This window comes from Crinia signifera, chromosome 11 (genome assembly GCF_055691185.1).
Source record: "Crinia signifera chromosome 11, ASM5569118v1, whole genome shotgun sequence".
In the NCBI taxonomy this organism is placed as follows: Eukaryota; Metazoa; Chordata; class Amphibia; order Anura; family Myobatrachidae; genus Crinia; species Crinia signifera.
This window is the reverse complement of record NC_139227.1, coordinates 15,052,249-15,069,412: the sequence shown is the minus strand read 5'-3', so window position 1 is coordinate 15,069,412 and position 17,164 is coordinate 15,052,249. Positions and strand designations below refer to the sequence as shown.

The window sequence follows — 17,164 nt, the reverse complement described above, 5'->3', positions numbered from 1 at the left end:
TGAAAAATAAAAAACCTTAAAAATGCCCCTATCCAGCCCCTCAACATGATGACAATATCATCAGTTTTGCTTAGAATGAGACCCATTCGTACGGTGTATGAAGGCCGGAATGCTCTCCCTCTGCCCAACTTCTCAGAACTACTGGTGCAAACATCTGATCCTTTGCTAATGCCACCACCTTGCTCTGCAAACCAATGCATGATGTCACATATCGTAGCGAGTTTCATCACTACAGGGGATTTGTGTTGGAGTTTAGCAGCCCTGTGATTCACAATGTAGCCCGGTGTGTGTCTACAATATGTCACCATTAGTGCATACTGTAGGAAATCAAGGTGCAAAATGGGGCTGATCTATGGGGTCTTTATGTTCAGAGGCTTTTTGTCAACCCATTTGCAAACATATATTGTTCTCTATAGTTAACCCTGTGTTTCAACAAACGGAGGGACCAACACTGAAAGAGGAGGCTGAGAATGGAGCAGACTGTCTAGCACAAGGGACATGTAAGTGTCTGACAGACTGGGGATGTAGGACCATATACCACAGCCATGGGTGGGTGCCGGCATAGGCGAATCTAGGGGGTGGTCCGGGGGTGCACAGGACCACCCATTAGCCCATTTTGTAGCTGAGGGATGGGGCTTTCCAACGAGCCCAGCCCCGTGTCTCTAGCCCTCTGGGAATCGGAGATACGGCCAGGCAAAGCTGGAACGTTTTCCCTATAGGATAACATGGGACCCACTAATTCCGACCCCCACCCAGTTCAACGGCTGCCAATTCCCCCTTCGTCATCACTGAAGCTCAAGATTGATCTCAGTCGAACCCAAATCGCTGGGCCTTCAATCTGATACTAGGCTGGATCTATATGGATTAATTGGTTCCAGGGATATTGAGGTTAAACTGTTTTTTTTTTTTCATTTCTTAAATGTAATTTCATGACTGTTTATGTTATTTGAGGGCAGATTTCTCTGGAACCAAACAGCCCAGTTTAACGGGACCAAAATCATTCGAAGCCAACTCAAAAGTTCTTCAATATGATACTGGTCTCATGTAAATGGGTCAGTTGGTTCCAAAGATATAGCTGGTTGGTTAAAGGGGGGTAGGGAGAGGGGAGTGGTTGTCTCTCCCCCTCACACCAGAAAATGCATGATCCTGGGACCATATTCCCGGGTAAATCCCTGCATTTTCTGTTGTGAAAGGGGTAGTATTTGAAAGGGGCATTATGGTGTGCAGCATCATGTGTAAGGGACATTATGTGTGCAGCATCATGTGTAATGGGTACTATGGTGTGTGGCATCATGTGTAATGGGTACTATGGTGTGCGGCATCATGTGTAATGGGTACTATGGTGTGTGGCATCATGTGTAATGGGTACTATGGTGTGTGGCATCATGTGTAATGGGTACTATGGTGTGCGGCATCATGTGTAATGTGTACTATGGAGTGCGGCATCATGTGTAATGGGTACTATGGTGCGTGGCATCATGTGTAATGGGTACTATGGTGTGCAGCATCATGTGTAATGGGTACTATGGTGTGTGGCATCATGTGTAATGGGTACTATGGTGTGCGGCATCATGTGTAATGGGTACTATGGTGTGTGGCATCATGTGTAATGGGTACTATGGTGTGTGGCATCATGTGTAATGGGTACTATGGTGTGCGGCATCATGTGTAATGTGTACTATGGTGTGCGGCATCATGTGTAATGGGTAATATGGTGCGTGGCATCATGTGTAATGGGTACTATGGTGTGCAGCATCATGTGTAATGGGTACTATGGTGCGTGGCATCATGTGTAATGGGTACTATGGTGTGCAGCATCATGTGTAATGGGTACTATGGTGTGTGGCATCATGTGTAATGGGTACTATGGTGTGCGGCATCATGTGTAATGGGTACTATGGTGTGTGGCATCATGTGTAATGGGTACTATGGTGTGCGGCATCATGTGTAATGGGTACTATGGTGCGCGGCATCATGTGTAATGGGTACTATGGTGTGCGGCATCATGTGTAATGGGTACTATGGTGCGTGGCATCATGTGTAATGGGTACTATGGTGTGCAGCATCATGTGTAATGGGTACTATGGTGTGCGGCATCATGTGTAAGGGGCATTATGTGTGCGGCATCATGTGTAATGGGTACTATGGTGTGCGGCATCATGTGTAATGGGTACTATGGTGTGCGGCATCATGTGTAATGGGTACTATGGTGTGCGGCATCATGTGTAATGGGTACTATGGTGTGCGGCATAATGTGTAATGGGTACTATGGTGTGCAGCATCATGTGTAATGGGTACTATGGTGTGCAGCATCATGTGTAATGGGTACTATGGTGTGCGGCATCATGTGTAATGGGTACTATGGTGTGTGGCATCATGTGTAATGGGTACTATGGTGTGCGGCATCATGTGTAATGGGTACTATGGTGCGCGGCATCATGTGTAATGGGTACTATGGTGTGCGGCATCATGTGTAATGGGTACTATGGTGCGCGGCATCATGTGTAATGGGTACTATGGTGTGCAGCATCATGTGTAATGGGTACTATGGTGTGCGGCATCATGTGTAAGGGGCATTATGTGTGCAGCATCATGTGTAATGGGTACTATGGTGTGCGGCATCATGTGTAATGGGTACTATGGTGTGTGGCATCATGTGTAATGGGTACTATGGTGTGCGGCATCATGTGTAATGGGTACTATGGTGTGTGGCATCATGTGTAATGGGTACTATGGTGTGCAGCATCATGTGTAATGGGTACTATGGTGTGCAGCATCATGTGTAATGGGTACTATGGTGTGCAGCATCATGTGTAAGCGGCATAATGTGTGCAGCATCATGTGTAAGGGACATTATGTGTGCAGCATCATGTGTAATGGGTACTATGGTACACGGCATCATGTGTAATGGGTACTATGGTGTGTGGCATCATGTGTAATGGGTACTATGGTGTGCAGCATCATGTGTAATGGGTACTATGGTGTGCAGCATCATGTGTAATGGGTACTATGGTGCCATCAAGCAAGAACCCCCTAGCAATGAGCACGTAGGTAAGCAGCACTTATGTGGCAAATATGTAATGGGCATTACGGTTTGTTATATAGTATGTAATGGGCATCATGATATGTGGCACAATGTGTAATGGCCATTATGGTGTGTGGCCTTATGTGTAATTGGCATTACGGCGTGTAGCTTTATGTGTAATGGGTATTACGGAGTTTGCTAAAATGTGTAATGGGCATTACTGTGTATGGTCTAAAGTGTTATACCACACCCCTTTTTGTGATGCCACGCCTCCTTCCCATTAGACCACGCCCCCTTTTTGCCGCGCGGCTACGCCGCGCAAAGCTCCCCCTTCTGTTATATCTAGATCTGGGACCACCCATTACCATAATTCTAGATTCGCCTATGGGTGCCGGACAGTTTCCCGACAGTCGGGATCCCGCCAGTCATTACCCCGATGTCGGGATTCCGACAGTCAAAACCCTGACACTCGGGGTCCCGATGGCCACCGGCTATTCTCCCTCGTGGGGGTCCATGACCCCCATAGAGGGAGAATAGAATAGGTGGCGAGCGTAGCTCCCGACTGGCCGGCTCGCTGCACTTGCCACCTATTCTGTTCTACCTCTATGGGAGTCGTGGACCCCCACGAGGGAGAACAGTCGGTGGCCGTCGGGAACCCGGCTGTCGGTGTTTTGATAGTCGGGAACCCGATGTTGGGTAATTGCCTGTCGGGATCCCGTCCGGCACCCTACTTGTAAGCCTCATATTACAGCCCTTCAACGGGACTTGAGCAGCTAATAAATCTGTCCTCACATTTCCTCAGAAAATAAATACTATTTGAGGAATAGGGGGGTACATATTCAAATATAAAAGAACCCATTGCCCAATACCTCAGTTGGAGTATAAAACGTATTTGGGACTATATGAAAATAGAAAGATAAATACTGACAGTAAATTCTATCCACACCAATATAGCCCTAATCAATGAGTCTTCTGCCACACACTTCCATACACGCACTCACATAGAATTCACTTCTTACTACATGCCCAGAAAAGTCAGATGGCTAATTACAAAAAGTAGCAAACTGTAAATACGGGATGCAGTCAAAATCCGACGGTCAAAATTCCGACAGGGTCGAAATCCCGAATGGGTCATAATACCGACAAGGACAAAATCGCGACAAGGACAAAATCCCAACATTTAAAATCCCGACAAGGACAAAATCCCGACATTTAAAATCCCGACAGGGTCAAAATACCGACATATAGAATGTACAGGTGAAACAGTCAACATGACTTTCCGTCGACAGGTCGCAAGGTCGACATGGTTTTTTTCACTGTTTTTTGACCCGACATGTGCCGACAGGCGGTATTTCATGCCCTACCATCCACTAGGGCGTGGTGGGAGAATAAAATAGCGTGCCGAGCGCAGCGAGGCACTGTGCCCGAAGCATTGCGAGGCACCGTGCCCAAAGCATTGTGAGGGGCTGCAGTTCACTTCCAACTGTGTCCATGTCACCGTGAAAAACCCCGTGTCGACCTTGCGACCTGTCGACAGAAAGTCATGTTGACTGTTTCACCTGTACATTCTATATGTCGGCATTTTGACCCTGTCGGGATTTTAAATGTCAGGATTTTGTCCTTGTCGGGATTTTAAATGTCGGGATTTTGTCCTTGTCGCGATTTTAACCGTCGGGATTTCATACCGAATCCGTAAATACATGTGGGAATCCACCAATGGTACACACCTTATAACTACAAAAACTAGTGATATATTATAGCAAAATATAAGCAAAATAAGGAAACAATTGTAACAATCTATGGAGACATTGTATGTGTCTGACACATAAACAATACAGATACTTGCACAAGAATCCAGTCTGGCAGCATGCCTGAAACGTAGAAAGGTGTAGATACAGTGTGCAGTATAGAACCCCTTATAGTTACATATCCTTAGCAATCAGAGAGAGATATATCACAGTGATTTCATACAAATAAGGAAATAACAGTAACAGGGCCGCCACTAGAAATGTTGGGGCCCGGGACTGACCTACAGTCCGAGCCCCCAATGGCACAGAGCCATACCTCCGCCCGGGGGGTAGGTGGATGTAGTACGTGCTTAAACGAGCAAAAGACCCGTTGTACAAGTGATTGTTTAATTATAACTTTATTAAGAAATAACATGTAATACTCCAAACAGATTACGACAAATAAGACACAAGGACACCGTTGAGAACTTTTAACCGTAATTGTCTGTTTTCATTTATGTATAGAATAGTTATATTTCACATATCTAAGAGTTGTTAATTGAAAATTAATAAAACATTGGCCTTTTATAAAACACAAATACTCTAAATTCATTTTTTTTTTGTGCACCAAAAAAAAGCCGTTCTTCCCTGTCCCTGTTTTTTTTGTATCGTACATTGTCTTTGGCTGCACCCCCACCGAGAGTCTCATTTGGGGCCAAAATTAGTGCTATATAAAAAAGCACTAGCCTGTGCGGATACATTTCGCCTTCCCCTTTTTCCCCACAAATTGAGCTATTTTAAGTACCCATTTTGGAGCCAGTAATTAATTGAACTCTCCCCCTCCCCCCTACCCCAATATGTTCCACGGGAGTGCTCTCTCTACTGGAGAAGTTCCTCCCTTTTCCCATGTAGAGCTGGACACCTTCATGTCCAGGGAGCAACCTCAACAGTACACAAAAACCTATATGTGATAATCTGCCTGTCGTAAATGGCATACACTCAATACTCGACCACTATTGGTAGACAGACCATAGGTCGACACATGCAAAATGTCAACATACCTCGGGTTAACACAAGCAATAGTTCAACATGGAAAAGGTCGATATGAAAAAGGTTCACATGAGTTTCTTACATTTTTTTTCTTCCAATTATTCAAGTGGCTATAGAGCGAGCGAGGCACCATGTCCAAAGCATGGCGAGCGAGGCACCATGTCCAAAGCATGGCGAGCGAGGCACCATGTCCAAAGCATGGCGTGGCGAGGCAACATGTCCAAAGCATGGCGTGGCGAGGCACCATGTCCAAAGCATGGAGAGCGAGGCACCATGTCCAAAGCATGGCGAGCGAGGCACCAAGTCCAAAGCATGGCGTAGCGAGGCACCATGCCCAAAGCATAGCGAGCGAGGCACCATGCCCAAAGCATGGGAGGGAGGCACCATGCCCAAAGCATGGCGTAGCGAGGCACCATGGCCAAAGCATAGCAAGCGAGGCACCATGTCCAAAGCATGGCGAGTGAGGCACCAAGTCCAAAGCATGGCGTAGCGAGGCACCGTGTCCAAAGCATGGCAAGCGAGGCACCATGTCCAAAGCATGGCGTAGCGAGGCACCATGTCCAAAGCATGACGAGCGAAGCAGGACACTTATACCACGTCCATGTCGAACTATATTCACATAGACCATAAAAAATGTGAAAAACTCATGTTGACCTTTCCATGTCACCCGATTGTTTGTGTCGACCTTTTCACCATGTCGACATAAGGTATGTCAACCTTTTTCAGGTGTCCAACAACAGTGGTTGACCTATTGACTGTCGACCCTATGGCCCAGACCGTCATAAATAACCTACAATATGTGAACAGGTCCAGTGGCGTATTTATAATGGTTGCAATGTGTGTGGTGCACATGGGCCCCTGAGTCCCAGAGGGGGACACACCGCACACACTGTTCCCATGTACTTAATACCTACCATCCCTACTCCTGCGATCCAGGCAGCAACGCTGCTGTAATAGCCGGGAAAATGGACCCCACAACTTTTTTTAGGGGAGTAGAGTCTGAGCCCTCTAGTGCTCAGACTCCACCACATTGGGTGCCGCGGCACAGTGGCGGGCAGAGAAGAGGCGTCGGCCCGGCCGGAGGAGGCTGCACATAGGGCCTCCTCCTCTCTTAGAGCACCCCTATAATTGGGAAATAAACGTGTACACTTTGGTGATTACAGTGGACCCAGAGGCTGTGACAGCTGAACAACAGGCCAGCACGATTTTCCAGATTAACCAGGAGAAGAAGACCATTGACATTTACTGGCTGTTTGATGATGGAGGTGAGTGTGAATGCCCGAGATATTGTCACAGATCTTATAATGTGGATTCTTTCCAGTAAATAAGCACTTAATATAATATCACATGTGGCCAAACTTTTTGATCTTTAATGTTAAAGCCTCAGCAGCTGTATGTACATAGGTATTTGTATTTCCAATGAGCTGATCTTAATGGCAGACTTTATATGCAGTCAGGGCCGCCATCAGAGGGGGACTGCTGGGACTCCAGTGCCGGGCCCGAACAGGAAGGGGCCCAGGATTAGAGTCAATCAAGTATAATTTGTCATAAATAAGGTACACATTTCCCTTAAAGTAATATAGAGGTAGATTATAGCAGCCAGTGCTTTGGGCACCTGGGGATTAAGAAGGGGTCCTGCCTATTTAGGCAGTCCTGGACCTCACAGTTCCTGATGGCAGCCCTGTATTTCTTCCGCAGCAAACCGGAACCAATTCAGTTTCCCACATTATCATTCTTTACTATTTGTAACTGTTATATATCAGTAATTATTTAAGACATTGGGGTCGTGCGGGTAATTAACCTCTCTGTCTGGTAGGACTTACGCTACTGATCCCTTATCTACTGAGCCGCAAAAAGAGATGGGAGAAATCTAAGATCCGAGTATTTGTTGGAGGACAGATCAACCGGATGGATGAAGAGCGCAAAGCGTAAGTCCTTGCAATGCATTATACTGTGCGAGATACAGAACCAGGGGCTGTCACTCAGTAATCTGGATTGAGTGACATTATGTTAGATTATGCTTTTCAAGGAGTAGGCCAGAGCCGGCCCTAGGCAGCCTAGAGCATTTGGAATACCTAGGGGCAGGCATTCCAAGCCCAGGGCAGGCTCATCTTGACAGTGGGCAGGACTGGAATGGGCACAATGTGTATAAGGTAAAGAGGTACTACTTTGTGGCTTAGCATGAATAAGGGATACAAAGGGGTAAATTCACTAAAACTTCTAAAAATTAAAACAGGTTAGAATTTGTCTATCATTTTCTAGGATTCAATAAAGAAAAATGAAAAAGACAGACTCTGATTGGTTGCTAGGGGTAACCTCACCTCTTTTAGTTTTTAGATGCTTTAGTAAAGCCTAAATGTCTAGTTATGGCAGGGTTGCCTACCCTCCCGGAATGGCCAGGAGTCTCGCTGTGCCCCCGATCGCGGCATTTAAATGCCGCAATCCACGTGTCTCAGAGGAGGGGGCGGAGCTAAAATGGCAAAATCACGTCATTTTAGCCCCGCCCCCTCCACGGAGATTCGCAAATTCCCCTGTTTAACATCATGGGGCAGGGCTTAGCGACGTCATGCTCAAGCCCCGCCCCCGAGCAGCTGCTGAAACTCTCCTCTCCAGGCTTCTCCCGGAGAGGAGAATATTAAAGTCGGCAACCCTGAGTTATGGTTCTGTGGATGAAGATTGCTATGGCTGGTGCTGGGTAATAGGGCTTTGGAGTAGGCCACAACCAGCTTTTTTATTACATTATTATCCTAAAGGTGCCCATACACGCTGCAATTTCAGTATGCGTTTTGAACTTTTAATGTTCAAAACGCATCGCATCGGCTTAAATCACATTGTACCTGCGGGGATGCGATGCGCGTCCCCGCAGGTACAATATTGTAAAGCACAAAAAGAATCTGCAGGCAGTACTTTTTGTGCTTCATTGCATCGCTTCACATCAGTTTTGGAGTACATGTGATGCGATGCAATGTCCATTAGTAACTATTAACTTTAAAAAAAAAAAGAGGCTGAAATTGCATCGCATCGCACCCGCAAAGTACAGTACATCGCATCGCATCCACTTCAAGTGCCAAAATCGCATGGCAGCTTGAAGTTCAAAACACACAGCACACAAAATCGGTGCGTGTATGGGCACCTTTAGACATATAGAATTAGAAACCATTTGTTGTGCCTAATTTCGGGCAACACAAAAGCGTTGACTGTTGTAGACATAATGAAATATACAGTACCTGCTTCAAGGAGATAAACGGGGTGACAGTAATGAAAAGAATATTATTCGTTACATATAAATCTGTATCTTAGGAAAATATAGATGCAATTTTTCAATATCAGGAGGATTGTTAAAAAATATTCCATGTTCTATAACTGCAAAACTAGTTTTATATTATGTGAGCACGCAGCATGGCGAGAAGAAAAAGGGGGCATTATTCACAAAGCGATGGGTCTTGTTAGTAAAAGCATTGGCCATTTAAATATTGGGCATAGTCTTCCAACCTGACACTTCATATATAAACCCCTAGGTGTCGCTGTTTCGTAAAGTCTCTCCTGTGCTGAGCTAATGTTTGGAAATGTTTTCCTCATAACAAAAACATTATCGCTAAAGGCTAGAGCTGTCAGTGGGATGAATGCAGCCAACGAGAAGACATTTCTATGTCTTTTTTCTTCTTCTTACTTTTATATGTAACAAAAAAGGTCATCATTGTACTGCATTTCCAAAATGTTATACTTCATGGAGACCTATTTGTTCCCTTCAGTTTCTAGCATAATTTAATAGGCCAAATGTATCAAGCTTCAAAAAGTGGAGAGTGATAACCAAGCAGACAATTAGCTCCTACCTGTCATTTTTCAAACCCAGCCTGTAACGTGACAGTTAGGAGCTGCTTGTTTATCACTCTCCACTTTCTCACTTTTTGAAGCTTAATACATACATAGGGCAACTGTGCTGAGCGTTCTGAACAATGTAGATCGCTAAGATCGCTCAGCACACAATGCTGTACGGTGCTGTTTGCTGAGCGATACACACATACATACTTGTTTCACTTTTGTTTCAGGATAATCTCTCTGTTGAGTAAATTCAGAATCGGATTTCATGAGGTGCACGTCTTACCAGATATCAACCAGAAACCTCGGTCTGATCAGTAAGAGATGTGATGGTCTGATCATCAAAGGTCTAATACAGTGGTTCCCAAACTTTTTTGAATCACGGCACCCTGGAGCAACATTTTTTCAAGGCACCCCTAGGCCAAACGTTTCTTATTGAAAAATGCATAAACAAATATTAAATTAAGTAGATTGTATTTATATGTCAAACTTCTGGTGAGTTATGTGGTAAGGAACAGAATAGGCTTCTTTTTGTACACATATTTTATGATTGATGGCCGCAAGAGCTGTTTTTGCCTTTTACATTGAACATAAATATATCAAATTAGTCTTGGACCATCAACCCAAGGCACCCTTGCAAGTTTCTCAGGGCACCCCAGGGTGCCTAGGCACACACAGTGGCGTAACTAAGTTTTGGGCGCCCCCCCCCCCAATCCCCCGCCGCCGCCCCGCCAAGCACCCCCAATCCCCCGCCGCCCATGCAAACCCCCCCCCCCCAATCCCCTGCAGCCTTACCTATCGCGCTGGTCCCGGCGGCTCCGTTCTTCTTCTGCTGAGGACCACCACAAAATGGCCACCCCCATACAGCAGACAGTTTCAGAGAACTGTGTGCTATATGGGGACGGCCATTTTGTGGTGGTCCTCAGCAGAAGAACGGAGCCGCCGGGACCAGCGAGATAGGTAAGTCTGCGGGGGATTGGGGGGGGGGGGTGTAACTATAGCACCGCAGCCCCCGGCACCCCCACATGCACGGCGCCCCCCCGCGGTGGCTGCGGTGCTATAGTTACGCGCTGGGCACACAGTTTGGGAACCACTGGTCTAATATATTGTTCATCAATGTTTGTACATGTGTTTATAGAAAAAAAAATTTGGTTAATATTTCCTCGTAAATATAATTTAATATTTATATAATATAAATATAAGATTTATATTTATTATAATAAATATTATTGTCTTAATAATAACAAATCTCTTTTTTTCCCCCTCAAAATCCCATAAAAGATAATTATTCATGTTATGTGCCTCCTTATTCAACACCTAGGGCAAGATGTAATAGGGTGCAATTTTTTTAGGCAGCTAAAAAATTGCACCATATCGGACATGTCAAATGTGCACCCCCCACCCCCGAAAAATGTAATAGGATGTAATGTAATACGATTTTTTAAAATTGTGTGGATCATCCATATTTAAGAAACCAGCAGAGGGCTCCTGGACTGGTTCCAAAAATACAGGGGACAAAAAGACTGGGGGTCCCCATATTTTTAAATCAGCACTGGGCCCCACCAGCCAGCGGTGTCATGCCGCAGCCAGGGGACACTTTTTATACAAGGTCCTCCGGCCAAACCATGGTCACCCTGGCTGGTCATCCCTAGACGGGGTACCTGGGGGAGTGCCCAATAAAGCCCCCCACCCCTCCGAGGCTTCACCCGTCCAGGGCTGAAGCCTGGGGCTGTCCCCGCTGTGGGGGGCGGGCTGATTATTTTTGTAAAATGAAGACTAAAGAACTAACCTTGGGTTGTGTTGTGGAACTATAATTCCCAGCAAGCCTCTATAATTCCCAGGGAATTGAAGAACCACATATCCCAGCATGCAGGGCATTAAAGGGCCCACTGATATTTGTAGTTCCACAGCATGACCGGATTACCATAAAGACACACACACACCATAACCCCAACATCCAATCAGGTGGGGAAACGGCAACATCCAATCAGTGCTGGTTCCAAATACAGGAGACCCCCATCTTTTTGTCCCCCATTTTTTTAGAACCAGGACCGGTCCAAGAGCCCCGTGCTGGTTTCTTAAATACGGGCGATCCCCACTCCAGAGGATACAGGCACTGGGACCGGCGCATGTGCAGTATCATCCTCAGTACTGCGCATGAGCATACCCCCAGCTTCTATGGGCTGCTTCAACTGCAGCCCATAGAAGTCAAATTGCGGTCACAGGGCCCGTGCATATACAATATTGGCCTTGGGAATACGCATGCACATAACCCAGGTTCTATGGGCTGCTTCAGCTGCAACCGTAGCAGCCCAGAGTGGTATCCTCAGAGGGAGGGAACACCTCCCAATGGGACTGCCTTGGGTGACTGCCAGTCACAGAGAAGCCAGTGCAGTCTGTCTCAGGGACTGCATCTGGCTTCAGTACAGTGAGGGTTTTTACCTGGGGGGCTACTGTCCTGCAGCCCATAGGTAAAAACTGCCACTGATCACCACCTTTCCGGGACTGACAAGGGGTGCGAGCCAGGGGGGACATATATCTATATTTCCGCTGCCAAGAGTCAGGGGCTCATAGATCTATATTCCCACTGCTGATGGGCAGGCCAACAGCAAGCCGGAAGCCTGCGCTGATTGCACAGCCCTGTGTGACCGCATCAGCCTAACAGGCCAGAAGTGGCAGATGGCCAGTCTCACTATCCCCTATATGTACAGTATTCCTCACCTTTTGTTTGACCCTATAGCACATCATACTTTATATATGTATGTATTTTTTTGGGCTATCCCGTCAATGGCAATCATTTCATTCTGTGCAGCACATTTGGTACTTGGGGCAGCGATGCGGTTAGTGGCATCTTCTGAACTGGTGGATTAGCCTTTAGTACAGAACCCCTGGGACAAACATCAGAAACAAGCGACTAGTGATCCCTCATTATCTGCTCTTCATGAAACTTGTTCTGGTTGACAGTGTGAAACGATTTGAGGATCTGGTTGCCCCGTACCTGCTGAACGATGGCTGCAGAGATGAGGCTCTAGTAAACGAGATGAGACGTGACTGCCCATGGAAGATCTCAGACGAGGAAATCACGAGAAACAAGGCCAAGGTCTGAAGGCAAACATATGCACTGGGGGAGTCTCAGCGAGCTGGTGTTAGGCAGCAGATTTGGGGGAGCTGTGAATTGTGGGTATTTATGAGCAAAACATAGTATTCTCTTTGTTACGCCAATGATACCATAATGTGCGAATTAAGGGAATATACATCCTTGTTTATAAATGAGAACTGAACCACACAGTATTCACAAAGCAAACTGTTACCGTGGGAGTGATTTATCAAATCCTGGAGAGCGAGAAAGTATCATCCAATCAACTCAAGTCATTTTACAAGATTTTTTTTTTTTAAATGATGAGCTGATTGGTTAGTATTTTATCCCTATCCAAAAGCATTGATACATTCCCCTCTGCATGTCTAATATACAGCCCCATAAATAGTTACGTCTATACTGACTACCTTCGTGTTTCTCTTTAGACTTTGAGACAAATCAGACTGAACGAGGTGCTACTGGATTATTCTCGGGATGCAGCGCTAATTGTCGTGTGAGTATACAACGAAAACGTTGTATAGTAGCAGAAATTTTATCTAAGTTACAGATGTAGCCGGCTCCATCTTTGCAGTGGATGGCAATTCTACTGCCAGAGGCCGGCTACTGCCAGAGGTGCGTGCGCACGAGACGCTCGCGTGCCTCGTGGCAACGGAGCTTGGCGGGGGTCCCCGATGCTTCCCCCGCCGTCGCCACCGGTCCCCCCCGAACTGGGCAGTGTCTCCCTGAAGTGGAGACGGGCAGGGAGACGCTGCCCAGCCACCGTGATACTGGGAGATGCGCCGCGCATCCCAGTGTCTATCGCCGGCGCACGCTAGAGAGGAGTCTCTCGTGAGCGCCGGGCAAAGATAAAGCCGGCTCCATCTGTATGCATTACATAACTACTTGGACCAGAGCTGTGTGGTGGAGACCTGAGAGTCTCTATACTGGCTTTGCCATGATCTAGGCTCTCTTACCTGATATCAAAGCACTTTCTCTGAGGCTGGACAGCTTTTCTTTAACCATCTACAGGGACGTTATGAACAGGTGACGCTAACTCTGCTATATATATTGTAATATATACATATGTTATTTTATAAGTGTGTGTCTGTGTGGGGTTTTCTGCTACTCTCCATGGAAGGCTCGGTATTCAGGTCATGGAGGGATGTAGGCAGTACACTACATGGGCAGCTAAAGCCCCCCAATTCTATACCAATAGCCAATAGGCTCTGTGTATACTCTAACCAATGGGAGCGCAGTAGCAGCTCAGCCTGTTTTCAGTGCACCCGGCGCCCTGCAGACCCCTCCGGTGCTGGCTCCCCCAAGCTGCCGTGGGGTCTGCGGCAACCATAGTTATGCCACTGTGTGATGACAAAAAAATAGATATTCTCAAAAGAGAATTAAAAAAAGAAAGAAATAGAAGTGAAAATTATTTGGTACTTGTGAGTTATCCGGGCTGCCGATTTTGTCCTTAAGTTTGGTTAACTTAAGGACACCCGACCGACGCGATGCCCACGATTTAGCTCCAAATCGGGGGCATCGCGTCGGTCGTGGCCGTTATAAGGGGCCGCGACGCGATGCCCCCGATTTCCCATAGACAGTAATGTTAAAAGACACGATATCTGGGGCATCGCGTCGGTCGTGGCCGTTATAAGGGGCCGCGACGCGATGCCCACGATTTCCCATAGACAGTAATGTTAAAAGACGCGATGGACCCGATTTCCCATAGACAGCAATGTTAAAATAAAATTACAATGTGAAATTGGGCAATATGTTTTTAAAAAAAATGTTTCATGGCCCCCCACCACCGTTAACGCCACCCCGCTATTGACGCCAACCCGAAGCGTGGCGAGCGCAGCGAGCCCGCGAGGGGCGGCGGTACGCGTCCTCCGACCTTTTCATGCCCTACTATCCACTAGGGCGTGGAGCGAGAATAGAATAGTGTGGCGAGCGCAGCGAGCCACCGAGCCCGAAGCGTGGCGAGCGGACGCGGACACCTGTGAAGCCCGCAAGGGCACGCGGATACCTGTGAAGGTGTCCGCGTCCCCTCGCGGGGCTCGCTGCGCTCGCCACGCTTCGGGCTCGGTGGCTCGCTGCGCTCGCCACACTATTCTATTCTCACTCCACGCCCTAGTGGATAGTAGGGCATGAAAAGGTCGGAGGACGCGTACCGCCGCCCCTCGCGGGCTCGCTGCGCTCGCCACGCTTCGGGTTGGCGTCAAAAGCGGGGTGGCGTTAACGGTGGTGGGGGGCCATGAAACATTTATTTTAAAAACATATTGGCCAATTTCACATTGTAATTTTATTTTAACATTGCTGTCTATGGGAAATCGGGTCCATCGCGTCTTTTAACATTACTGTCTATGGGAAATCTTGTCGGAAATCGGGTCCATCGCGTCTTTTAACATTACTGTCTATGGGAAATCGTGGGCATCGCGTCGCGGCTCCTTATAACGGCCACGACCGACGCGATGCCCCCGATTTCGGGCGCGATGAAAAAATCGGCAGCTCGGATAACTCACAAGTACCAATTATTTTCATTGTTCAGCGCTATAGGTCTTTTTATTTACTGACTGAGGCCTGTAATAAGAATTATGCAAGGTTTGGTTTTCCTGCTGTTGTAAAACTACTGCTGGATCTTGTAGCTAAAAGGCTATATAGACTTGTTTACGTGGTAAAGCAATACAAAGTTGAATTCATCATTTAGGACATGCTTCCCTTTGTCAGGAGCATGTCCCCCAAAAGTTTAATTACATTTTGGATTGTTTCACCGCTTAAACAAGTCTCCAATTGCCACCTTCTTCTGCCACATAAATTCAGGGTCACTCCTGTCTGGAGGGCATTAAATACTCACACCTTAGGGTAAGGCTAAAGCTTAATTACCATCTTTCTAGCTGCCCCATGGGGGAGGGGGCACTCTGGCCAGAGAAACAGGCAATGTGGCCTGACGATGGGTATTTAGTGCCAGATAACAGGCATTGTAAAATGGGGCAGGGCTACAATGACACGATCATCGGCTTTCTTCGATCGTCCAGTTTTAAGGATGGCTTGCCACAATTTCTAAGACATAAAAGTCCCTTGCAGTACGACTAGACTCAGGTGTCAGACATTTACTACTGACAACGCCTTCTGTCTTACAGAACAATGCCCATTGCTAGAAAGGGGAAATGCCCCAGCTCTCTGTATATGGCCTGGATGGAGACCCTGTCACAAGACCTGAGACCCCCTGTTCTGCTAATCAGAGGGAACCAGAAGGACGTCCTGACTATGTACTGTCAGTAAGAAGTGATCTACCTCCATCTGTAAATAGCAAGAGGAACCAGCAGAGCCTGACCACGGCTACTCGGACATTGCACCATATGTAGGCTCCATTACCTTGTATAGCTTGTATATATACTGTATATCTCTGTGGCAGGATAGTAGATCATTGTCAGTACACAAGTAACTTATAATCAAGCTGAAAACAATCATAATAGATTCATTGTAATTGTTAGAGAGATGTATCAAACCTTCTGAAGAGAATAGAGCAACTAAGGTGGCCAATCCCAAGATCAGCCGGAACTGAATCCAATCCTTGCATGCGCAAATATAATGGCGGGCAGCAATGAGCAGCCGAACAGAAGCTGCCCGGCTGCTCCTTACCCCGGCGTGCAGCTGTGCCCACCGCCACACCTCACTGATGATCTCCGCCTTATGCCACACCTCGCTGATCCTCACCTCGCTGATACTCACCGCCCGCTGCCACACCTCACTGATCCTCACGGCCCGCTGCCACACCTCGCTGATCCTCACCGCCCGCTGCCATACCTCGCTGATCCTCACCGCCCGCTGCCACACCTCGCTGATCCTCACCGCCCGCTGCCACACCTCGCTGATGATCTCCGCCTACCGCCACACCTCGCTGATCCTCACTGCCTGCTGCCACACCTCGCTGATACTCACCGCCCGCTGCCACACCTCGCTGATCCTCACGGCCCGCTGCCACACCTCGCTGATCCTCACCGCCCGCTGCCACACCTCGCTGATCCTCACCGCCCGCTGCCACACCTCGCTGATCCTCACCGCCCACTGCCACACCTCGCTGATCCTCACCGCCCGCTGCCACACCTCGACAATCCTCACCGCCCGCTGCCACACCTCGCTGATCCTCACCACCCTCTGGCACACCTCACTGATCATCTCCGCCTACCGCCACACCTCGCTGATCCTCACTGCCTGCTGCCACACCTCACTGATCATCTCCGCCTACCACCACACCTTGCTGATCCTCACCACCCACTGCCACATCTTGCTGATCCTCACCGTCCACTGCCACACCTCGCTGCTCCTCAATGCCCACTGTCACACCTCGCTGATCCTCACCGCCCACTGCCACACCTCGCCGATCCTCACCGCCCGCTGCCACACCTCGCTGATCCTCACTGCCTGACTCCGCACCTCGCTGATCCTCACTGCCTGCCTCCGCACCTT

General features: G+C 47.7%; 1 protein-coding gene across 1 annotated transcript in view; it reads left to right on the top strand.

Annotated features, from left to right (window-relative positions):
• Window positions 1-15,976, top strand: part of SLC12A3 (solute carrier family 12 member 3) — a 61,796-nt gene extending 45,820 nt beyond the window's left edge. The window contains exons 20-26 of the mRNA XM_083165591.1: window positions 417-500; window positions 6,966-7,067; window positions 7,619-7,730; window positions 9,852-9,938; window positions 12,586-12,721; window positions 13,144-13,211; window positions 15,835-15,976. Coding sequence (XP_083021717.1) covers window positions 417-500; window positions 6,966-7,067; window positions 7,619-7,730; window positions 9,852-9,938; window positions 12,586-12,721; window positions 13,144-13,211; window positions 15,835-15,976 — 731 coding nt within the window. The remainder of the gene's footprint in view (window positions 1-416; window positions 501-6,965; window positions 7,068-7,618; window positions 7,731-9,851; window positions 9,939-12,585; window positions 12,722-13,143; window positions 13,212-15,834) is intronic.
• The last annotated feature ends 1,188 nt before the right edge of the window (window positions 15,977-17,164 follow it).